This window comes from Halichoerus grypus, chromosome X, assembly GCF_964656455.1.
Source record: "Halichoerus grypus chromosome X, mHalGry1.hap1.1, whole genome shotgun sequence".
Taxonomy (NCBI): Eukaryota; Metazoa; Chordata; class Mammalia; order Carnivora; family Phocidae; genus Halichoerus; species Halichoerus grypus.
Window position 1 is genome coordinate 34,264,678 of NC_135727.1, and position 20,162 is coordinate 34,284,839.

Genomic DNA, 20,162 nt, shown 5'->3' on the forward strand with positions numbered 1-20,162 from the left:
AAAATAGAGGCATCATCCTCTGATGCTCTGCACTCAATCCATCAGTAGATCCTATCAGCATCTCCACTGCTATCAACTTGATCCCCGTCACCATCAGCTCTAGCCTGCATTATTGCTTCTACCCTTTCCTTCCATACATCGTGTCGCTATACTCACAACTGTCCAGTTGCCTCCCATTTTACTAAAATAATTGAGAAATTCATTACCATGGTCCACAGCCTGCCTATCTTTATGAGATCAGATAAACTTTTCTCTTTCCTATCCTGCTGGTCTTGCTAGTTCTAGAACTACTAAGCTGATTCCCACCTCAGGGCTTTTGAATGTGCTGTTCCTTCTACCTGGAAGATTCTTCTCCTGTGTCTTTACCTGATTCATTTCTTCACTTCACTGAGGTCCTTAATGCCACTTTTTCAGAGAGGCATTTCCTGACCACCCTATCTAAAAGGAGCCCTCATTACTCTCTTTCATATTATCTTGCTTTATTTTTCTTTATAAAAATCAAAATTAGAAATTATAATTATCTGATATGTTTATTGTCTGTCTCCCACACCAGAAAGTTCCAGGAGAGCAGGTTTTTTGTCTTGTTCACTGTTGTATCCCTCATGCCTGGAAGAAGGCCTGGCATGTAGTAGGCTTTCAGAACTAATTGTTAAATAATGAATACGTGATAGAAATATTTATATGTTTTTGTTAGCATTCCTTTCTATAATTGATGGTACTATATATGATATAATACTATATTTTCATGTATTTACAGTTTATACCTCATGGACCTGAAGGAATATACTGGTAGAATAACACTGAAGTCATATAATCTCTGCTATGGTGGGGGCACCTGGGTGGCTCAGTTGGTTAAGCGTTTGCCTTCAGCTCAGGTCATGATACCAGAGGGGGCGCCTGCTTCTCCCTCTCCCTCTCCCTGCTGTTCTCCCTGCTTGTGCTCTCTCTGTCAAGTAAATAAATAAAATCTTAAAAAAATTAAAACCTGCTATGATACATTTTGTATTCTGTTTTTACTTAATTTGAGGGGGTGGGGCACACTCTATTATTTACTTTTGAAGTTGTTAACGCGAAGTGAATGTTTTGAGTACACAGTGTTTGCTTGTTGACAAGTATTTGGGAGCATCTGGTAGTGGGGAGAAGGGTGGTGAACAAAAGAGATTGTTTTGCTAGTTCCAGAGAAGTGGTGCCTTCCAAGATACTGCATTGCTCTACAGCTGTGACTTCACTTGAATAGGATATAAGGTATATTTCACAATAACAATTTGACCTGTTCTAAGAAGTGGATGAAGTGGGGGCTTTTTTTAAAGGGTTGTAGAAGTCTGTTGGTGTTTTTTTGGGTGGGATTATAACCTAATAAAGTTCTGATCGGCTCAGATTAGGGACTGATTCTGAAATGTGTGAACTGCTTCATGAGTTAACACTGTAAACCTGGCAGTTGCTGTTGTAGCTCAAAACTGAATTCACTGGCTTTGTGTGTGCTTTAGGAAACTTGTTAGCTGGATGAACTCAGGATGTCATACAGGAAAGCATCTACAGAATGTTTTTTTTTTTTTGTATACAATGTTGGAATGTAATGTCAAGGACACAAATATAATCATATTATAGATAACCCGTTGTTAAAGTAGTATTTGTTGAAAAGAGATCCTACCTGTATTTCATTGGTCTACAGTGATTTTTATCATTCAGCTTGTGCCTAACATTTTTGTGTATTTTTGTGGGAGGTGTCTTAACACTTGACTAGTGGCAAGTATGATGAATCTGTCTGATTCAAAGTTTTTTTTGTGTGTTGGAAAGTACACAGTCATCTTCAGCATTCTTTATGAATTACTCCACTGCAGGACAAATTATTCGCTAGTTATTATCTAAATTAAATTTGTCTCACCACTAGTTCATATGCTGATTGAGCCACGTATTGATCTCAGCATGTTGTCAGACCTCAGGATCTGGCAGGTTCCAGAGGTGCTGATTATGATGCTGAGTCATGGCCATAGGCCAGAAGCTATGAATAGACATTTGCGCATGTTGAATGGTCTCCTTGAAACGAGATTAGTTTTTCAGGAAGTTAGTGCTTTTGAGTCACATCCTGAAACCATGCATGGATACACAGCAGATTAACTGATGAAACAGAGTGATATCCCAGGGATAACTTGTATGAGAGGAAATTTAGCTTCACTAAAGTGAGATTAGTTGAAAGACAATATTATATGTTAAAAGGAACATAGTCTTTAAGAATCAGATATACACATCTTCTCTTGCTTAAGTTATATGACCTTGAGTAATTGAGCCTCAAATGACTCATTTGTAATATTGGGATAATAATATAGTAACTATCAATGTTTGTGAGACTTAAGTGAGCTAATCCATATTGATGTGGTTTTAGAATATAGGTGAGGTTCAGTGGGGTCAAGTCCGGAGCCAATGACCAAGAATGAATTCTTGAGATGTCTTTGGTGCAAAAAGGTGATTAACATAACATAATAAAATAAAATTTAAAAGAAGTGGTTTATTAAAGCATGGGTACAGGATCAGTGGGCAGAAAGAACTGCTGCCCCGGGGTCTTGAGGAGTGGCTGATGATATTTTCCGGAATTGGGGGAAGTAAGGAAAAGGGAGGTTTCAAAAGGATTTTCATATTTAAAGAAGACCCTCAGGATACTGGAAGCCTGGCTTTTATCAAGCTAGGGTTGTTTTTCCCCCTGGCAAGGCATTAACATTAAGATAGTTGGGAGATTCCTGGGCGCCTGGGTGGCTCAGTTGGTTAAGCGACTGCCTTCGGCTCAGGTCATGATCCCGGAGTCCTGGGATCAAGTCCCACATCGGGCTCCCAGCTCAGCAGGGAGCCTGCTTCTCCCTCAGACCCTCTCCCCTCTCATGCTGTTTCTCTCTCTCTCTTTCTCTCAAATAAATAAATAAATAAAATCTTAAAAAAAAAAAAGATAGTTGGGAGATTCCTGGAAGAATGTCACACATGTCCCACTCAGGAGTGGGGGTGGGGGGAAGCTGCAGGGTGTCCACTCATGCTTTTCTCTTCGGCTAGCCTTCTGCTCCCTCATTGCATATCAAGCATCTGGCACAGAGCTTGACACCTGGTAAGAGCTTAAAAAACTGTAGTCCCTGTTAGTATTACTTTCTAAATCCCCTGGCAAAGTTGGTGCTAGAGCCCAGACCTCCTAGTCAGTGTGCCTTCTCACTTAAGACCATATAAATTGTTTCACCCACAGATGACATTTAAGCCTTTGCAATCACCCCACTTTTCCATTTTTCTCTCCTCAAGCTCTACTTCTCTATTTTCCCAGTTTGTTTTTTTTTTCTCTAAGCCCTATTCTTTTTTTTTTAATTTTAATAAATTTTTTATTGTTATGTTAATCCCCATACATTACATCATTAGTTTTAGATATAGTGTTCCATGATTCATTGTTTGTGCATAACACCCAGTGCTCCATGCAGAACGTGCCCTCCTCAATACCCATCACCAGGCTAACCCATCCTCCCAACCCCCTCCCCTCTAGAACCCTCAGTTTGTTTTTCAGAGTCCATCGTCTCTCATGGTTCTTCTCCCCCTCCGATTTCCCCCCCTTCATTCTTCCCCTCCTGCTACATTCTTCTTCTTCTTTTTTTCTTTCTTAACATATGTTGCATTATTTGTTTCAGAGGTACAGATCTGAGATTCAACAGTCTTGCACAATTCACAGCGCTTACCAGAACACATACCCTCCCCAGTGTCCATCACCCAGTCACCCCATCCCTCCCACCCCACCCCCCACTCCAGCAACCCTCAGTTTGTTTCCTGAGATTAAGAATTCCTCATATCAGTGAGGTCATATGATACATGTCTTTCTCTGTTTGACTTATTTCGCTCATAAGCCCTATTCTTACTGCTTTGGCTGATTTTTTAGATACCTTAAGTAATGTGAATGGAAAGGATCAAATTTTGTAACACCGATTTTTTTTCCAGTCTAATGGCAACATAAATGATATAGCCATACTTTATGTGTTTTTTTTAGAAGTCACCTTAGTGGTATTGCAAAACTCTATTCATTATTTAAAAAAAAAAAATAATTATTTGTCTCTGCAACTTGCTCACTGTCTTTATAAATGAAATAAGAACCTGTGATCATTTCAGATACTTTGGAATAGACTTTTTGTATTTCTTTGTCAGGGTAGAAAAGGAACTTTTTCCACAAAGCCATATTATTTAAGTGACTGCATTCTTAGGCTTGTAGCATTTTTCTGCCCCTTACTTCTTTTACCTTGCCTTTCCATACAGATTGTATCAGTTGTGAGATCTTGGGCAAGTCACATCACTTCTCCAAGCTGCAATATTACTGATTGTAAATATGTAATACCAACGTTATACACCTGCAGATTTGTTAAAATAATTCACTAAGTTCTTTGTAAACTGTAAAAGATAAGCAAAATTCATGAAGTTATTGTTAAGACAAATATCAGTAAAGGCAACTGATGGATCAGTAAGGGTGGTGAAAGTTTGAAGTTAATAATAATTGTCTACTTATCAACTATGGACAGGTCAATTTTGCTGAATTAGTAGGAGCAAATGTGTAGGGTTGCAGCAAGTTATTTTCAAATTTTTGATTAGTAGCAAGGTACTCAGAAGCAAACTCCTAAGCATACAGAGCAACTTAACTCTTACAGTACTTTCACATACATTGTCTCATTTAATCTTCAGCACAAATCTGTCAGGCTGGTGTCATTATCTCCATTTTATAGATGGAAATTGAATTATAATTTGCTTCCAGGAACATTAGTGGTTGAGGCAGACCTGAAATCCAAGTTGATACTTACACCACTGTGCCTTTTGTTATAACAAGTTCCTCAGCTGTATATGTATTTGTTTATCCAAAGATTAATTAGTCCTGTCAGCTTTTACATACCTTGCTGTAATTCTTAATTTGCTTTAGATGCTTTTAGCCCAACCCATAACCTCCCCTGTCTTGTGATTTGTATAATCTGTATCCTGGCCTGCTGGCTATTTCAGGAACACCTATCTTCTTCTTTTTTTTTTTTTTTTCCAGTGTGCTTGATCATCAGACAGGAAGGGAAGTATTAGAGATTCTAATTAACATCTCCAAAGTGAAGAAGAGAAAAAAAGGAGGACCTGTGATAATTGCCTATGATAATTAATTTCTTGGGAAACTATATTATTGGTAAGTACCTGGAGTTTCTCCAGTCATGCAAGGTTTATCCCTGTCCAACTCCTAGAACAAGGGGATTGTGTAGCATGGCTTTGAAGAGGTGGGGAAGTGAGGCTGAAAACAGGAAATAGTTTAGGCTTGCCATTCCAAAGGAGATTCTCAGTGGGAAACTGTTTAAGCAATAGTGTGTGAAACTGAGTGGGTAGAAACAGGAAGCTGCCCTCGACATTGATCTTAGCAATGGAAAATGCCTAGCCTAGTGGTTGTCATCAAGGACTCTGGTACTAGACTATCTGGATTCAAATCCAAGCTTCACCGTTTATAGTCTGCATGACTTACAGGAAGTTGTTTAATTTCTCTGTGTTTCAGCTTCTGGTCTTTAAAATGGGAATGAAAATAGTATATCCATCCAAGGTTGACTATGAGTATTATATGATATAATGTATGTAGAGTGCTTAGCATGGGGCAGTGCCTGGAATGCTGTGAATGCTGAATAAATAGGAGGAGGATTGCTACTATTATGGATATTGTGACTTGTCACTTGCACCTTGTATCTTGGACAAGATTTACCTGGAATAGTATCTGGCAAAACAAAACACACAAACAAAAAACAACAACAACAAACAAACGTGCTCAGTGAAAGCTTATTGAATTATTACTCTGCCAAAAATGTCATGATGGTAAAACTGTGTGGTGGGTTGATGGTTTGGGTGGTGAGAGTAGGTTGACCAAGGTTCAGGGGAGGCTTCTGGTAAAATAGGTTCAGGACAGACTCCTTATAACAAGAAAATTCATTGTTTAGTCAATGGAAAGGGCTCATGAGAGCTGGTTTTCAGTCCTAGCTTTACAACCAATAAGTTGTGTGAGTTTGGACAATTCATCTACCTCTCTTGGTATTTCCTCATTTTTAAAAATAAGGAGTTAAGGCCAGATGAGGTTTGTTGTTAACTGTGGTTGTTAGGGGACTGGGGGTGGAGAGTATAAGTGGTTGTTAACTGTGGGGTGGGGGTGGAGAGTATATCAGAAACTGTTTTAAATTTTGTATGTCTGTGTTTTCATCCCCCATCTTCCCTTTGTCTTCAGGTCCCTTCCCCTCTTGTGAAAAATCCTGTCTTTCCTGGTAACCATATAGTATGTAAAGCACCTCATTGCTCAAGTGGCAGTCTTGTAACCCAGAAGCCAAGGAAAGAGTTGTCTTCACATTCATTTGTATGAGAAGGTCTAGGTGGGACCCTAAGTGTATTGTAATTCAGGGAACTCCTTTCATAGGTTTATAGAAAAGTGACTCAGGAAGTGACTATTCCATTTCCTACCTTTGCTTAAATGTTTTGGGCTGATCTAGGAAATATGCCATTTGATAGCCTGAATCAAATTTCAGTAGCCTATAAAAGGAGTAGAAGCAAGGGATTTTTAACTCTCACCATTTGTGCTGCACATGCGACACAGGGCTATGAAAATATATAAGGACAGATTGATAGGGGAGAGAGAACTTTAAGATCTCTCTGGGAGCAGTTTAAGGGAGTTCTGATTGGCTTCGTCCTTATTAGTAATAAGAAAGGATTTCTCTTTGTCAGATCTATTTGCTGTCTTAGATCCCAAAGTAACCAGTGTGTTCATCTCAATCTAAGAGAGCAGCTCTGTGGAAAATCTGTTGACAGACCTACCTACTACTTACAGATGCTTTAGAGGACAGCAGTGGGTTTGCATGTGGGCAGAGAGGAATTGAGGAGAGAGATTTATTGGACCTCAGTAAGAGAAACGCTATTCTCTTACGATTTTATGAGACATAGAAAAAAATAGCATGGTGTGGATTCAGCCTGGCTAGCTAATTGAAGGAAGACTTAAATGCTGGAGTCCCAGAGGAAGAGCTTTCATAGTCCTCAAATGTGTGCAATCCAGCATAATAGGGTGGAAGTACACTGGGTTAAGAATCATATTTCTGTCCTACCTCCAGCTCTGTTACTAACTTGCTATGTAATCTTGGGCAAGTCTGAGTTTCACTTCCCAGTATATAAATGAGGCTGGGCTAACATAGTCTCCAAAATACATGCCGGCTTTAATAGTTTGATCTCAAGATTCTATGATGTAATAATTGAAACCTACCAATGTTAGAACATTACAGATGGACCAGGTAGGTTGAAGAGGGTGGTGCAGGGAGAGAGGGTCTCCCCTGCTTAATGAATTTATGTAGGAGAAAAGAAAAGTAATCACTGAATATTGGAATAATGACCTTTACTCCTTAACTTCCTGTGAAATTGTTGGTTCCAGGAATATAGACTCAAAGAGAAGTATAGAGCTGGGAGTAGTGATTTTTCTTTGAAAGAAGAGTGGTTGTTGATTAGGTAGGTATGTGGAGACATGAATCCTTTAAATTTTGATCACACAATCAATATTCTTCAAGAATGTAAAGACTATTAAGTTGTATTCTATGACAGTGAAGTGTTGTTTTAAGAAACAGGTGAAAAGTAAGATTTGCCCTTTAGAGAGGTCATTCTTGCTGTATGTGGTATGGAGGATGGCTTGGAGGCAGTAAAGACTGGATAATGAAATCCTGATGATAAATTCCTCATCTTGGAAGGGGTCGTGATAATGGAGAGGTTGTATGGGAGAGGGAGAAGTTGAAGAAAACTCCCAGGTTTCTGGTTTGGGCAACTGGGAAGATGAGAATGCTATTTACTGATACAGCAAACAGGAAAGAGTGGAACAGATAAAGAGTAGAGAACGGTGGTTTAATATTTATGGAGCAAAAAAATTTCTGAGGTATATGAGGCTTTGGTGTAGGTTCTGTGCTAAGTAATCAGATAACTTTCAAATACTTTTTAATCTCAGAAAAGAGTATATGTATCAATGTTTTTACTTTGCTGCTAGGGGAGAGGGTTGCTATAGAGATTAATGATACCATAACTCCCACTGTGAACCAATAAGGACACTGGTGGGTCTGACTCAGTCTTCAGGCGGAAGGCTATTTGAAGTTATCCTAGGCATGTGATGTATGAAAAAGTCTCTGTGTGTGGGGGGGGGCGGGTATGATGGGATACAGGCAGTTGTATGTTTGTATGTTTGTTTTGCCTTTTTTTTTTACTCTTATAGAAAAATGAGCCTAGAATCCTCCCTTTCCAGGTTATTGGTTCCAAACCTGGTTTTTTCTGTTTCCATGGTTCAAAGGGGCACAGTTTTCCCAATTCCTGGTAGAAAGCACACAGAGTCTCCAAATGTGTTTTTAATCACATTTAGTCTTGGTTATTTGAAGTAAGATAAAGTTAAAATGTTGTATTTTTCCTTCTTAGAGTGGATATTTCAAAGTATTGAATCTTGGAGAAATGGCTTTCATTCATTTGGATGTCAGACGTCTCTATACCCTGATTATTTGCACAGCATTTGGCTCTATGCCTTCAAATGCTGAGATACAAGGTAAACCAACAATGGAGTAGTTTTAAAATTTGGGATATTAACTGTCTTTTCAACCTACCCTGGGAAAGTGCATAACAAGTAGATAGATTGTTACTGGAAATATTTCAGGAAGTCCATACACAAAAGATGTGTTCTTACTAGTCGGCTTCACACATAAGGTAACTAATGATAACATTTTGCAGGATAAAAGCCAAACTAAAAGACATTTTCCATACCTTTTTGTATAGTCTTCTAAGAAATAGGTTAATTATCTGAAACCTCATTGCCTGGTACTCAGCTAACTGGAAACTTTCCTTATTTGTGGTCCTTAAGCTTTGAGACAATTAGATAAATAAGGAAAAATATACAGAGATTTAAAGTAAAATTTAAAAATAATTACAGAATTATTAAATCATGTCTAATGAATTTTTCTTATTGCAGAAGGTAATCAGAACAATGCATTTCACAAAGATTTGTAACCGTAAGAGTTGAAACAATAGAACTGTCATTTCATTCTCAAAAGAGACCTTTATTGGTACCTGGTGGGGGTCCCATGTCAGATCATAATTTGTGCCACAATTTCTTTTGGTAGATTCTTTTCTTCACCTCAGTAAGTATTATGAAGTTAGGCATTAAAATGAGCAAATGGGCAGAAATGAAAGGAAAATTATTAGCAGAAAGGCAACATGAGGGCAGTACTATAGTAGTATTAGATTTGTTAGTAGGAAAATTTATAGAATTATTTGTTTGTTTGCTTTTTAAACCACCAGTTGGGGGAGCCACTGCTGTGCACTGCTCCCTCCCCACAAATAAAATGGGCTTTTTCCTGATGTCACTTTGCTCAGCTGCCTGATACTTTTTCTTATGTCCTTCCAAAGAGTGGCCCTGGTTGGCCCTGGGATAGCTCTGAACTTTAGTTGGCGGATTCAGTTTACCAGAATGGAATGACAAGATCGGCTTGTTCTAATCCTTAAGGTGTTTAGCCATAGTAGTCATATTTTACACTTTCTATCCCTTTTGTAAGTTATATGCATATAGTAAACACTGAATTAATACTGATTGGTTCTTGCTATTAGAGTGATTTATGTAATAAAGTGTTCCCATCCTAGGCCAAATTCTGGTCTTTATAACCACAGAGATAATTCCATGTTGAATTGCCTGTTTCTATGAAAACTTAGTACCTAGGTAGGCAAAGTCATATTTGCATATAGCAGTATTCTAGACTTTTTAACAGCTTTATTGATATGATTTCCATAACATAAAACACAGCCTTATAAAGTGTACTGTTCAGTGGTCTGTAGTATCTTCACAGTATACTTGTGTAACAGCCCCAACTACTCAATTCCAGAATATTTATATCCCCTCCCCCAAAGAAATCGAATATTTATACAGCAGTCATGTGTTATTCTTCCTTTCCTCCAGCCTCTGGCAACCACTAATTGACTTTTGTCTCTATGGATTTGCCTATTCTGAATATTTCATATAAATTGGTCTTATGTGATCTTTTGTGATTGGCTTCTTTCAAGTTAGCTTAATGTTTTCAGGGCTCTTGCATGTTGTAGCATGGATCAGTACTTCATTCTTTCTTATGGCTGAATAATATTCCATTGTATAGATGTACTACAGTTTATCCATTCACCACCTGATGGACATATGGAAGTAATCTAGGTTTAGCAAGTTTTGTCATAAGATATAGGAAAAAAGTAAAAATATTTTATTGATTTTATTTCAGTTAATCCTCCTCAGGATTTTGAGATAGTGGACCCTGGATATTTAGGTTATCTCTCTTTGCAATGGCAACCTCCACTGTTTCTGGATAATTTTAAGGAATGCACAATAGAATATGAATTAAAATACCGAAACATTGATAGCAAACACTGGAAGGTAAGTAAAGCATGCACTTGAAATATCGGTGTGATTATTAGGAACTTTCTTGTAATTTTCGATGTCAGTGTCCACTCTGATTCCTGTATCTCAATAGCTACTTTTTTTTTAAAGATTTATTTGATAGAGAGAACACAAGTAGGCAGAGCGGCGGCAGAGGGAGAGGGAGAAGCAGGCTTCCTGCTGAGCAGAGAGCCCATACAGGGCTCGATTCCAGGACCCTGAGATCATGACCTGAGCCAAAGGCAGATGCTTAACCGACTGAGCCACCCAGGCGCCCCCTCAGTAGCTATTATTAAGAAATAACAAGCTGCCATGCCTGCTGCTATCTCCTGTGTATCCTGCCACATCTATTTTTACCCCACCCAGTATTAAGACGACTACCATTAGAAGTACAGGAAAAAAAAATTGATCCATGGAATATGGACTTGAAGAATACTTACACATTTTACTGTATTTTACAGTTACTTACATACCTGTATAAGGGTCTTATATATGCTATTGGACCATAAGCTTTTTCTTTGTAGGAATTAAGCCTTATTTTTCTTTGTACTTATCCCACAGAACACAGCATAGTTCTTTGCATATATTATAGTAAGTGTTCAATGAAAGTTTATTGACTTATTAACGACATAGTCAAGCATGTTCATTCAAAGATTTCTGTTGTATGAGGCATACTGTTAACCTTCCTCATTCAGTTTAGATAGTTTCAAGAGACAATTCAAATACAACATTTATTGAGCAACATTTTGGGCTAGGCACTTGGCTAGATATTGGGAATACAAGGATAAATGACATGATTGTAGTCCTCTCGGAGCTCACAATTTGTCTGGCTTTCTCCAGTTACCTCCAAGATTTTACTGTATATGATTCCTGAAGAGTTCAAGTGATATTTGAAATGTGATTAGATCATTTGTCATGTAATATGCATATGGTATCTGAAAATTATCTCTTGATTTCAAGTTCATTATAGCTCAAGTTCTTGCCATAGAGACTCTTCTCTTTTCCCAAGTTTTTTGGGGTTATTTTTGGTTTTCTTTTGTTTTGTTTGTTGTTGTTGTTGTCATCGTTGTTTCTTTGTTTTTAAGTAGGCTGTACACCCAACATGGGGCTCGAACTCACAACCCCAAGATCAAGAGTCGCATGCTCTACCGACTAGGCCAGCCAGGCACCCCTGGGGTTATTTTGAATAAGAAGTTCAGATTCAGATGATCTCATCAGATGATATAGTATGCAGAAATGAGCCTGCCAGGAATATATCTAGGACACTGTATCAGATAATCATTAGGAATTTCTTAGATATTGGGAACACTCCAGGGTGACTTCTTAGCCCTAATAATGTGGCTCATGATGCTGTCACTGTTTATAAGTTTGGCTTTGTCTCATCTCCTTATCAAACAGACCATCATTACCAAGAATCTACATTACAAAGACGGGTTTGATCTTAACAAAGGTATTGAAGCAAAGATACACACGCTTCTGTCAGCGCAATGCACCAATGGATCAGAAGTTCGAAGTTCATGGTCAGAAACTACTTATTGGACATCACCACGAGGTTAAAATAAAGTTCTCTTTTCATATTTAATGCTGTCAGAGCAATCCATATAGGGCATAAAGCCCTTAACCTGTATTTACCAGATTGTATGTATAAGTGAAAGTGTGGCAACAAATAGAATTCTTCTTAGGAGTGGGTGACTGGCCTTTTTGAATCCTTTAAATCAGCAAACAAATTTGGCAAAACCTGCATCTTATTAGGTTAATATAGTCCCCAGTTTTGAGGCCATATTAGTAAATATGTGAATATTTGCTCAACTGCTCAGAGCGTCCTAGAATTATTAATTTAGTACCTTTGCATATGCTTACACTAGTACCATTAAATGAGCCCTCAAAGTTTTTTGATTTTTACATGCCCCATTACAGTAAAGTGATTTCTAACAATTTCCTTTTGGAATATTCCTGATTATATTGATTGCTAAATGAAATGGAGAGATCAAAAGAAATGAATTAAAATTGCATAGTGATTTCCCAAATGATTCATCACCATGCCTTTCAAGCATTCACAGTTCATTCATTCCTTAGGAAATCTGGAAACTAAAATTCAGGATATGGACTGTGTATATTACAACTGGCAATATTTACTCTGCTCTTGGAAATCTGGCATGGATGTCCATTTTGATACCAATTACCAATTGTTTTACTGGTAAGTATTTTTATAATAAGAATTCCACATTAAGAAAATATCTATAAAAATTATAGTATGAGTAACTATATTTTTACTAAATTAAATTTATTATTTTTCAGAGATGTATTTATGATGAAGGTTGCTTACAATTATTTGGGGTTTTTCGATGGAAGTAAGTAGGTTTAGGCTGTAGCTACTGGAGGTCACTCTATGGGTGATATAAGGAATACAACACTGTTCCTGTACTGGATTAAATTTTGTATCCTTTAGATATATAGGATTATACCCTAAAAAGTTTTGGCATATTTTATAATCTCTCCTTTTAAAAAAAACAGGTACCTATTAACACTGGATCCTTTTCCTGACTTCCCTATCTTTTTTAACGATCACTGAGGCTTTTAAACTTAGAGCCATCTGAATCTTCTATCTCCTTCATTCCTTCATTGTTTCATGATAACATTGATCACTGCATTCTGACACTCCTTTCCAAGGTTGCACATCTGTTCTTTACTTCTCATCTCTACTATAAGAACACTACTGGAGGCTCACCTCATTCCACACCTGGATGACTGCCATAGTTTCCCAAATGATGGTCTGCTTCTAGTCTCTTCCCTTCCTGTTCATTCTGCACACTGTAGCCAGATTTATCTTCCTATATTGCTATTTTCATATATCAAAAACTTCCAGTGGCTATTCATTGCCTCCAGGATAAAAATCGAGTCTGGCATTCAAATTTCTGCCTCACTGTATCACTGCTTTTCCAATATTACCTTCTACTGTCACCAGTGAGTGTTCCACTCCATTTAGACCCATCTCTACATTTTTTTTTCTCACCCATGTTATGATCTTTTATGTCTTTGTGTGAATTACTATCTGGAATGCCTTTGGCCTTCTCACTAACTCTTACCCATCTTTCAAGGCCCATCTGGTATTCAGTTTCATTAACTCTTTACTGATCACATCGGCTTCTGTTCAGTTTTTCTCTGAACTATTGCTTATTTTGGCTCTTAATTCCTAGTCTGCATGGCATTTAAATTTTTGTCATATATGTGTGCTTTGTCTGCTCCCTTAAATTTTTAAGAGATTGGTGGGCATGAACTGTTTCTTACATTTCTCTTCACTATCTATGCTGTGCGATGCCTACATCGCACAGTAGATCATCACAAAATATTCATTAAATGAATGAAACAAATGAGAGTATTGGTACATTGATAAATATGTAACAGAATTTATTCATTTATTAAATAACATAAAGAAGCAAGGAGGACAAAGTGTTACTCTTTGTGTTTCAAGCCCAAATTATCATGGCTTTTTTCTTTAGACAAATCGTAAGATATAAGTGATAAGGCATAAGCTATTGAGAATACTGAGAACTGGGTTCTAATGCCTGCTCTGGCATCATTGAGTTTGGTGGTCTTGGGCAAGCAGTTTTCCTTTCTGGGGTCTCAGTTTCTTCATCTGGAATTGGCTGGGTCAATATCTACAGTCTAATTTATTTGTTCCTTAATTCAACAAATATTAAGCAATTATTAAATGCCAGGCACTGTTCTAGATAAAAAGGCCAAAAGTATGAATAAGACAAAGTTTCTGCCCTTTTATACATTGTAGTTCATATTTAACATATCTTTTTCCTCATCTTAGTAGTGAGAGATAAATACTGACATCTTAGAAACTGGAAAATAAGGGTGCCATGAGGCTTCACATTGGCACATAGTAAATCTGGGGTAAAGTCAAGCCTAGAACTCAAGTCTCCCAAACATAATCAGGTAAACTAACCAAGAGACTATAACTTTGCAATCTCTGCCCAAAATAAATACTTCGCTACTTGAAAAGGGAAATTAAACTTACTATAGAATGCTTGTATTTCCTTCCCTGTCTCTAGCTGCTGGCAGCTATTGTGTTAAAAAATAAAGTATATTTTCACTATCATAAAGTTCTTTTATTACCCCCCTCATGCAAATAAATAACAACTTGGGGTAAAAAACAAACAACAACGGAAACAAACTAAATACTTGGCATAAAGTGAATTCAAGAAAGTCTGGCTATTTGTATCAGCACCTGATCAGCTGCTAGATTGGCCTAATTTCAAAAGGGATTTTGGCTGCTTTTACAGATGTCACATTTTGCATTGCAAAGTATAATTTAGGAAAACAAACCAGGCATTTGTGCTTTGAAAATCAGTAGGGAAATCCACCCTAATTCCCACTAGCTTTATTACTGGAAAGAGGTTAACTTTCAATGATATGGCAACATTTCTTGTCTAGGAGAATGGGAAATCAGATATTTACTTGCCAGACAGCTCTTTTTCTTTTTGACCCCTCTGTTGGCTTTTCTGAGGCTTATCTCTTGATGTGTATTATATCTTCAGAGGACTTTCATTCATTTTATTAGACATAACAATATTTTGTAAGTCTGCTTTTTAGATGTGCTTTCTTCTAAGTTCTCCAGTACAATATAAAAAAGGCAGTATCACCCAGCATTATCTATATAAACCCCAGGTTTTCTTAATAGAAATCTTACTCTTTGATTCACAAATCCTGTGGGCAAGTCAACATAACCTAAGTACATGAGTAAGAACCCTTGCCTTATCTTTGATATTTTGTAAAGACTCCCACCAGATTGTAATCTCCATGAAATTATGGACTCTGTCTGCTTTCTTTACTATTGTATCCCTAGCACATAGCATAGGATGTTGAGCAACATCAATAAATACTGGTGCTCAATAAATATTGCTCAATAAATATTGCATGTTATTAAATGACTTTTTTATTCACTTGGCATCTGAAGATAATTGAAAACTGAATACCATGATACTTTAAGATATTGGTAAGCACAATTCTTACAATACCTCTTTTTACAGGTATGAGGGCTTGGACCATGCAATACAGTGCACTGATTACATCAATGTTAATGGAAAAAATATGGGATGCAGGTTTCCCTATTTGGAGTCATCAGACTATAAAGATTTCTACATCTGTGTTAATGGATCATCAGAATCCCATCCTATCAGACCCAGCTATTTTATTTTTCAGCTTCAAAATATAGGTGAGTTAAACAACTTCGAAATGTTTCTAGTTTAGGCCATTTACAACCACATGGAAGAGAAGAGATGGAGACAAAGATATAGAGAAACTTACGGAAATGCAAAGCCAGAAAAATGAGGGCCAAGAGAGCATATGAAGAAGCTCTTATTAAATATAAAAGTACAGGAATAAGGAATTGAATGAAGAATAATTTTTTTTTAGATTTTTATTTAGAATTTACAATTTATTCCCCAGCTTCAAAGAGTTGGTCTGCTGTAAAGTATTTTTGTCTAGTGTTAATGATGGAGTAATTATAGAATCCCTTATTCCCACATCTCAATAGGCAAATGGTTGGATATTCTGAGTCTGAGTTCTTAGTTTTAAGAGTTACAATAATAACAGATTTTAGAGTCAGCCATACCTGGATCTGAATCTTAGATTGACCACTTTCTAGCTGTATGACTTTGGGCCAGATACTTTTAATGTCTGTTTCAATTTCCTTATCAGTAAAATGAAGATAATAGAGGACACTTCATAGGTTTATTGTGACATGAGTGAGTTTTTGTTTTTTTTTTTAAGATTTTATTTATTAGAGAGAGAGCGAGCAAGAGAGCATGAGCAGGGTGGTGGGGGGAGGGAGGAAGGAGAAACAGACTCCCTTGCTGAACAAGGAGCCCAGTGAGGGGCTCGATCCCAGTACCCTGGGATCATGACCTGAGCTGAAGGCCGACACTTAACCGAATGAGCCACCTAGACACCCCCATGAGTGAGTTTATGATGTGACATCCCTGGTTCAGTGCCTGACATATCATAAGGTATAAATGAGAGTTAGTTATTGATAAAAATAGTAGTAGTAATGGTTGTGGCAGTTGTTCCTAATGCTACCAAATGGAAAAATGACTGTAATGATTTGGCTCTTCTAACCTTTCTTTTGCGCTTAAATATTTGTCAATATGTGACTTATCAAAATTTAGTTTCCAAAATAACCAAGTTTCTTAATAAACCAATCTTGGTTGGCAAGCAACTTTGATTTTAATTCACATTATAGAGATTAGTCTTAACCCATCTGATTGATTTGTCCTAGAGGCTTCTCTTACTAGGTGTCCCTAGCTTTTGATAAGAGCTACTGCTAAGGGCGCCTGGGTGGCTCAGTCGTTAAGCATCTGCCTTCGGCTCAGGTCATGATCCCAGGGTCCTGGAATTGGGCCCGCATGCTTCTCCCTTTCCCACTCGCCCTGCTTGTGTTCCCTCTCTCGCTGTCTCTCTGTCAAATAAATAAATAAAATCTTTAAAAAAAAAAAAAAAAAGAGCTACTGCTAAACTTAATGACCTCCATGTTGAAATGGCTTCCTTTTGCTTTTCAGTTAAACCTTTGCCACCAGACTACCTTAGTCTTACTGTGAAGAATTCAGAGGAAATTAACCTGAAATGGAGCATGCCTAAAGGACCCATTCCAGCAAAGTGTTTCATTTATGAAATTGAATTCACAGAAGATGATACTACCTGGGTGGTATGAACATTGCATTTATTTGGGAAAATCATAAACATAGCCTTTTATTTTTTTTTTAACATAGCCTTTTGAATAAAATAAGCAAACATGAGAATCAGAATCAGTTGCTATCCATATGAGGAATAGAATATGACATGTATCTTCGTATAATTTCCAGAAAACAATATAATGTAGGGGACAAAAGAAAGATGCTTGCTTGTGGTCTGAAAGCATAACCAGTCATACCAATTTTAAAGCTACTTTAGGAATTTAGAGATAATGTAGTCATTTGTTTCTAATATTGTGCCAATGAATTAAAGTTGCCAAGTACAAGTATGTGATGGATTATGATGAGGCGTCAGGTGAAAAGAAAAGAAAGGAAAACAACACAAATGTAAAAACCACTTCTTGAGGAACAAGCATCAGGTCAGAATTAGACTGACAGGGCTACCTGAATTTCTTGTAGTGCAGAAGAGGGGCTGACGGAGGAAGTAGACAATGATTGCAAGACTCATTACCCCCCAGCAACAACAATGTGATGATGCCTTTAGCCCTACATTGTTATATGTTAAGTTTATTCATTGGTTTCCAACTTAGAAAGTGGTGGAGACACGTAGGTGAGCCATTAGTTCTAATCTATTAATTTCATATACCGATGAGAAAACTGGGAGTTGAATTGATTTACATGTTGCAAGGAAGTGAAATGATTTACAAATTACTCAGCTATTCCCAGTCCATTACATTATGCTGGTTCCCAAGAAAAGTTACAACAAAAGAGAAGCTGTTATTTTAGATGAGAGATACTGTTCAGTTCTTTGAAATGCAAAACTGAAGCAATTTCTTCAGTGATTTTTTTTTTTCCCTTTGAGATCATCCAGCCTTGTGTATTCTCATATCTGAAGAAGTTTCATGCTAAGCCCTGAGCACTGCTACACAGCTTTTATGTTTTTTGTTTGTTTGTTTGTTTGTTTTTATTTATTTGACAGAGAGAGAGATAGCTAGAGAGGGAACACGAGCAGGGGCAGAGGGAGAGGGAGAAGCAGGCTTCCCGCCGAGCAGGGAGCCCGATGCGGGGCTCGATCCCAGAACCCTGGGATCATGCCCTGAGCCGAAGGCGGACGTTTAACGACTGAGCCACCCAGGCGCCCCTACACAGCTTTTATGTGAGTTAACCAAAATAAGGAGAAAAAAAAAGACTTTATGTGTATGAACTCTGTAGTTTCCATAGAAATAACATTCACATGATGGCTCCTTTTGCTAACTCAGTATATGTAGCATTTTCCAGTTTATGTAATCTGAGAAATTTGACACTAATCCAAATACTGGGTATCATAAACACGAAAGCTATCTAGGCATTTTGCTCTGTCACACATGCCTGTACTACAGGTGATCCATTATCAATATAGAAAAATTTTATAATATAGGTAAGGAAGGGAAGGAAAAAATGAAAAAAAAAACCCCACCATACAGAGAGATAATCATTGTTAAGATTTGGTATATAGCTTTCTAGTCATTTGATATTTATATTTTATGTAACAAAATCCACTACAAAAGTGACAAATCAAATGGGATCTATCTAGCTGCAATTAGATCAAATGATAGCATCTTATTTTTTACTTGGTTTTCAGACTACCACAGTTGAAAATGAGATACAAATCACAAGAACATCAAATGAAAGCCAAAAATTATGCTTTTTGGTAAGAAGTAAAGTGAATATGTATTGCTCAGATGATGGAATCTGGAGTGAGTGGAGTGATGAACAGTGCTGGAAAGGTATGAGATAAGAGCAGTAACTAAATAGCTATTTGCTAGCAGATTTATTTTCTTTCAGTGAATTTTGTAATTATGGAAATCAAAACGCTCTTGCATATAGTCTATAAAGAAGATAAATTAGCAAGCACCTTAAACATAAACTTATGGAAAATCTAATACTCAGTTTTAACTAGGAGTAAACTAGTTTAAGTAAGAATCTTGTTATAGTTCTGTCATCAACATTCTTGTTTTTCTGGCTGTTGGTAAAGAGAATATGCTAGTTCTTTTCTTAGGAAGCCCTATTTTAATCAATATTTTTCTAGGCTCTCAATTTTCAAGAGAACAGAAATCTTAAAGCAAGGATAGGTCAGCTTACACTTGTTTTTGAGTGTCTAGTATTGTGCCTAATGAGTATTTTTTCTAATTAATATATCATCATTAGTAAAAGCAATTCGATTTACTTCCAATTCTGATTTAAAGTGACTTATGATAAAAAAGACATTTAAATTAAATAACAATATAAACTAAAAAGCCTCGAGAGTGAGGCAAAATATTATTGTGCTTTACAGTACACTAGTTTTATCAACAGAAATTACTAATAATTGTTCAAAAGTGAAGGAAATTAACTCAGCATTACTTTTTCAGGTATATAGATATGTAAATACATATATAGATGTAGATACAGACAGATACTGGCATCTATCAATCATTCATCTCTTTTCCTATTGTTCCATTATAATAGAATCCCTGTTTGACTTATCTCACAATTTTTTTTTTTTTAAGATTTTATTTATTTATTTGACAGAGACACAGCGAGAGAGGGAACACAAGCAGGGGGGTTGGAGAGGGAGAAGCAGGCTTCCCGCTGAGTAGGGAGCCTGATGCGGGGCTCGATCCCAGGACCCTGGGATCATGACCTGAGCCGAAGGCAGACACTTAACGACTGAGCCACCTAGGCACCCCTGTTATCTCACTATTGTATTGATATTGTTCTCTTTCATTCATCAAATATTTAAAAAGCACCTAATATGTGTCAGACTTTTTCAGGCATCAGAGATACAACAGTAAAAATAAAAATCCCTCTCCTCACAGAATTGATATTGTATTCTCATATTGAATAGAGATAAGCAATAAACAAAGAAGCCAACTGTATCATATAATCACTAAGGGCTATGAAGAAAACACAGGTAGAAAGGGAGAACTCAATTAACCAAGAGATGTATGGAATCAGAAAGAACACTTACTGGTTCTGTTATTCATTTTTGTCACTGCTATAAGAAATCTGGA

At 37.1% G+C, this 20,162-nt stretch overlaps 1 protein-coding gene across 1 annotated transcript in view; it reads left to right on the top strand.

The window, feature by feature from the left end:
* The first annotated feature begins 1,142 nt into the window (after positions 1 to 1,142).
* Positions 1,143 to 20,162, top strand: part of IL13RA2 (interleukin 13 receptor subunit alpha 2) — a 30,808-nt gene continuing 11,788 nt past the window's right edge. Inside the window, exons 1-9 of the mRNA XM_078065303.1 lie at positions 1,143 to 1,245; positions 5,036 to 5,167; positions 8,443 to 8,566; positions 10,278 to 10,429; positions 11,831 to 11,984; positions 12,509 to 12,629; positions 15,472 to 15,656; positions 16,999 to 17,144; positions 18,752 to 18,896. Of these exons, the coding sequence (XP_077921429.1) occupies positions 8,476 to 8,566; positions 10,278 to 10,429; positions 11,831 to 11,984; positions 12,509 to 12,629; positions 15,472 to 15,656; positions 16,999 to 17,144; positions 18,752 to 18,896 (994 nt within the window). The 5' untranslated portion in view covers positions 1,143 to 1,245; positions 5,036 to 5,167; positions 8,443 to 8,475. The remainder of the gene's footprint in view (positions 1,246 to 5,035; positions 5,168 to 8,442; positions 8,567 to 10,277; positions 10,430 to 11,830; positions 11,985 to 12,508; positions 12,630 to 15,471; positions 15,657 to 16,998; positions 17,145 to 18,751; positions 18,897 to 20,162) is intronic.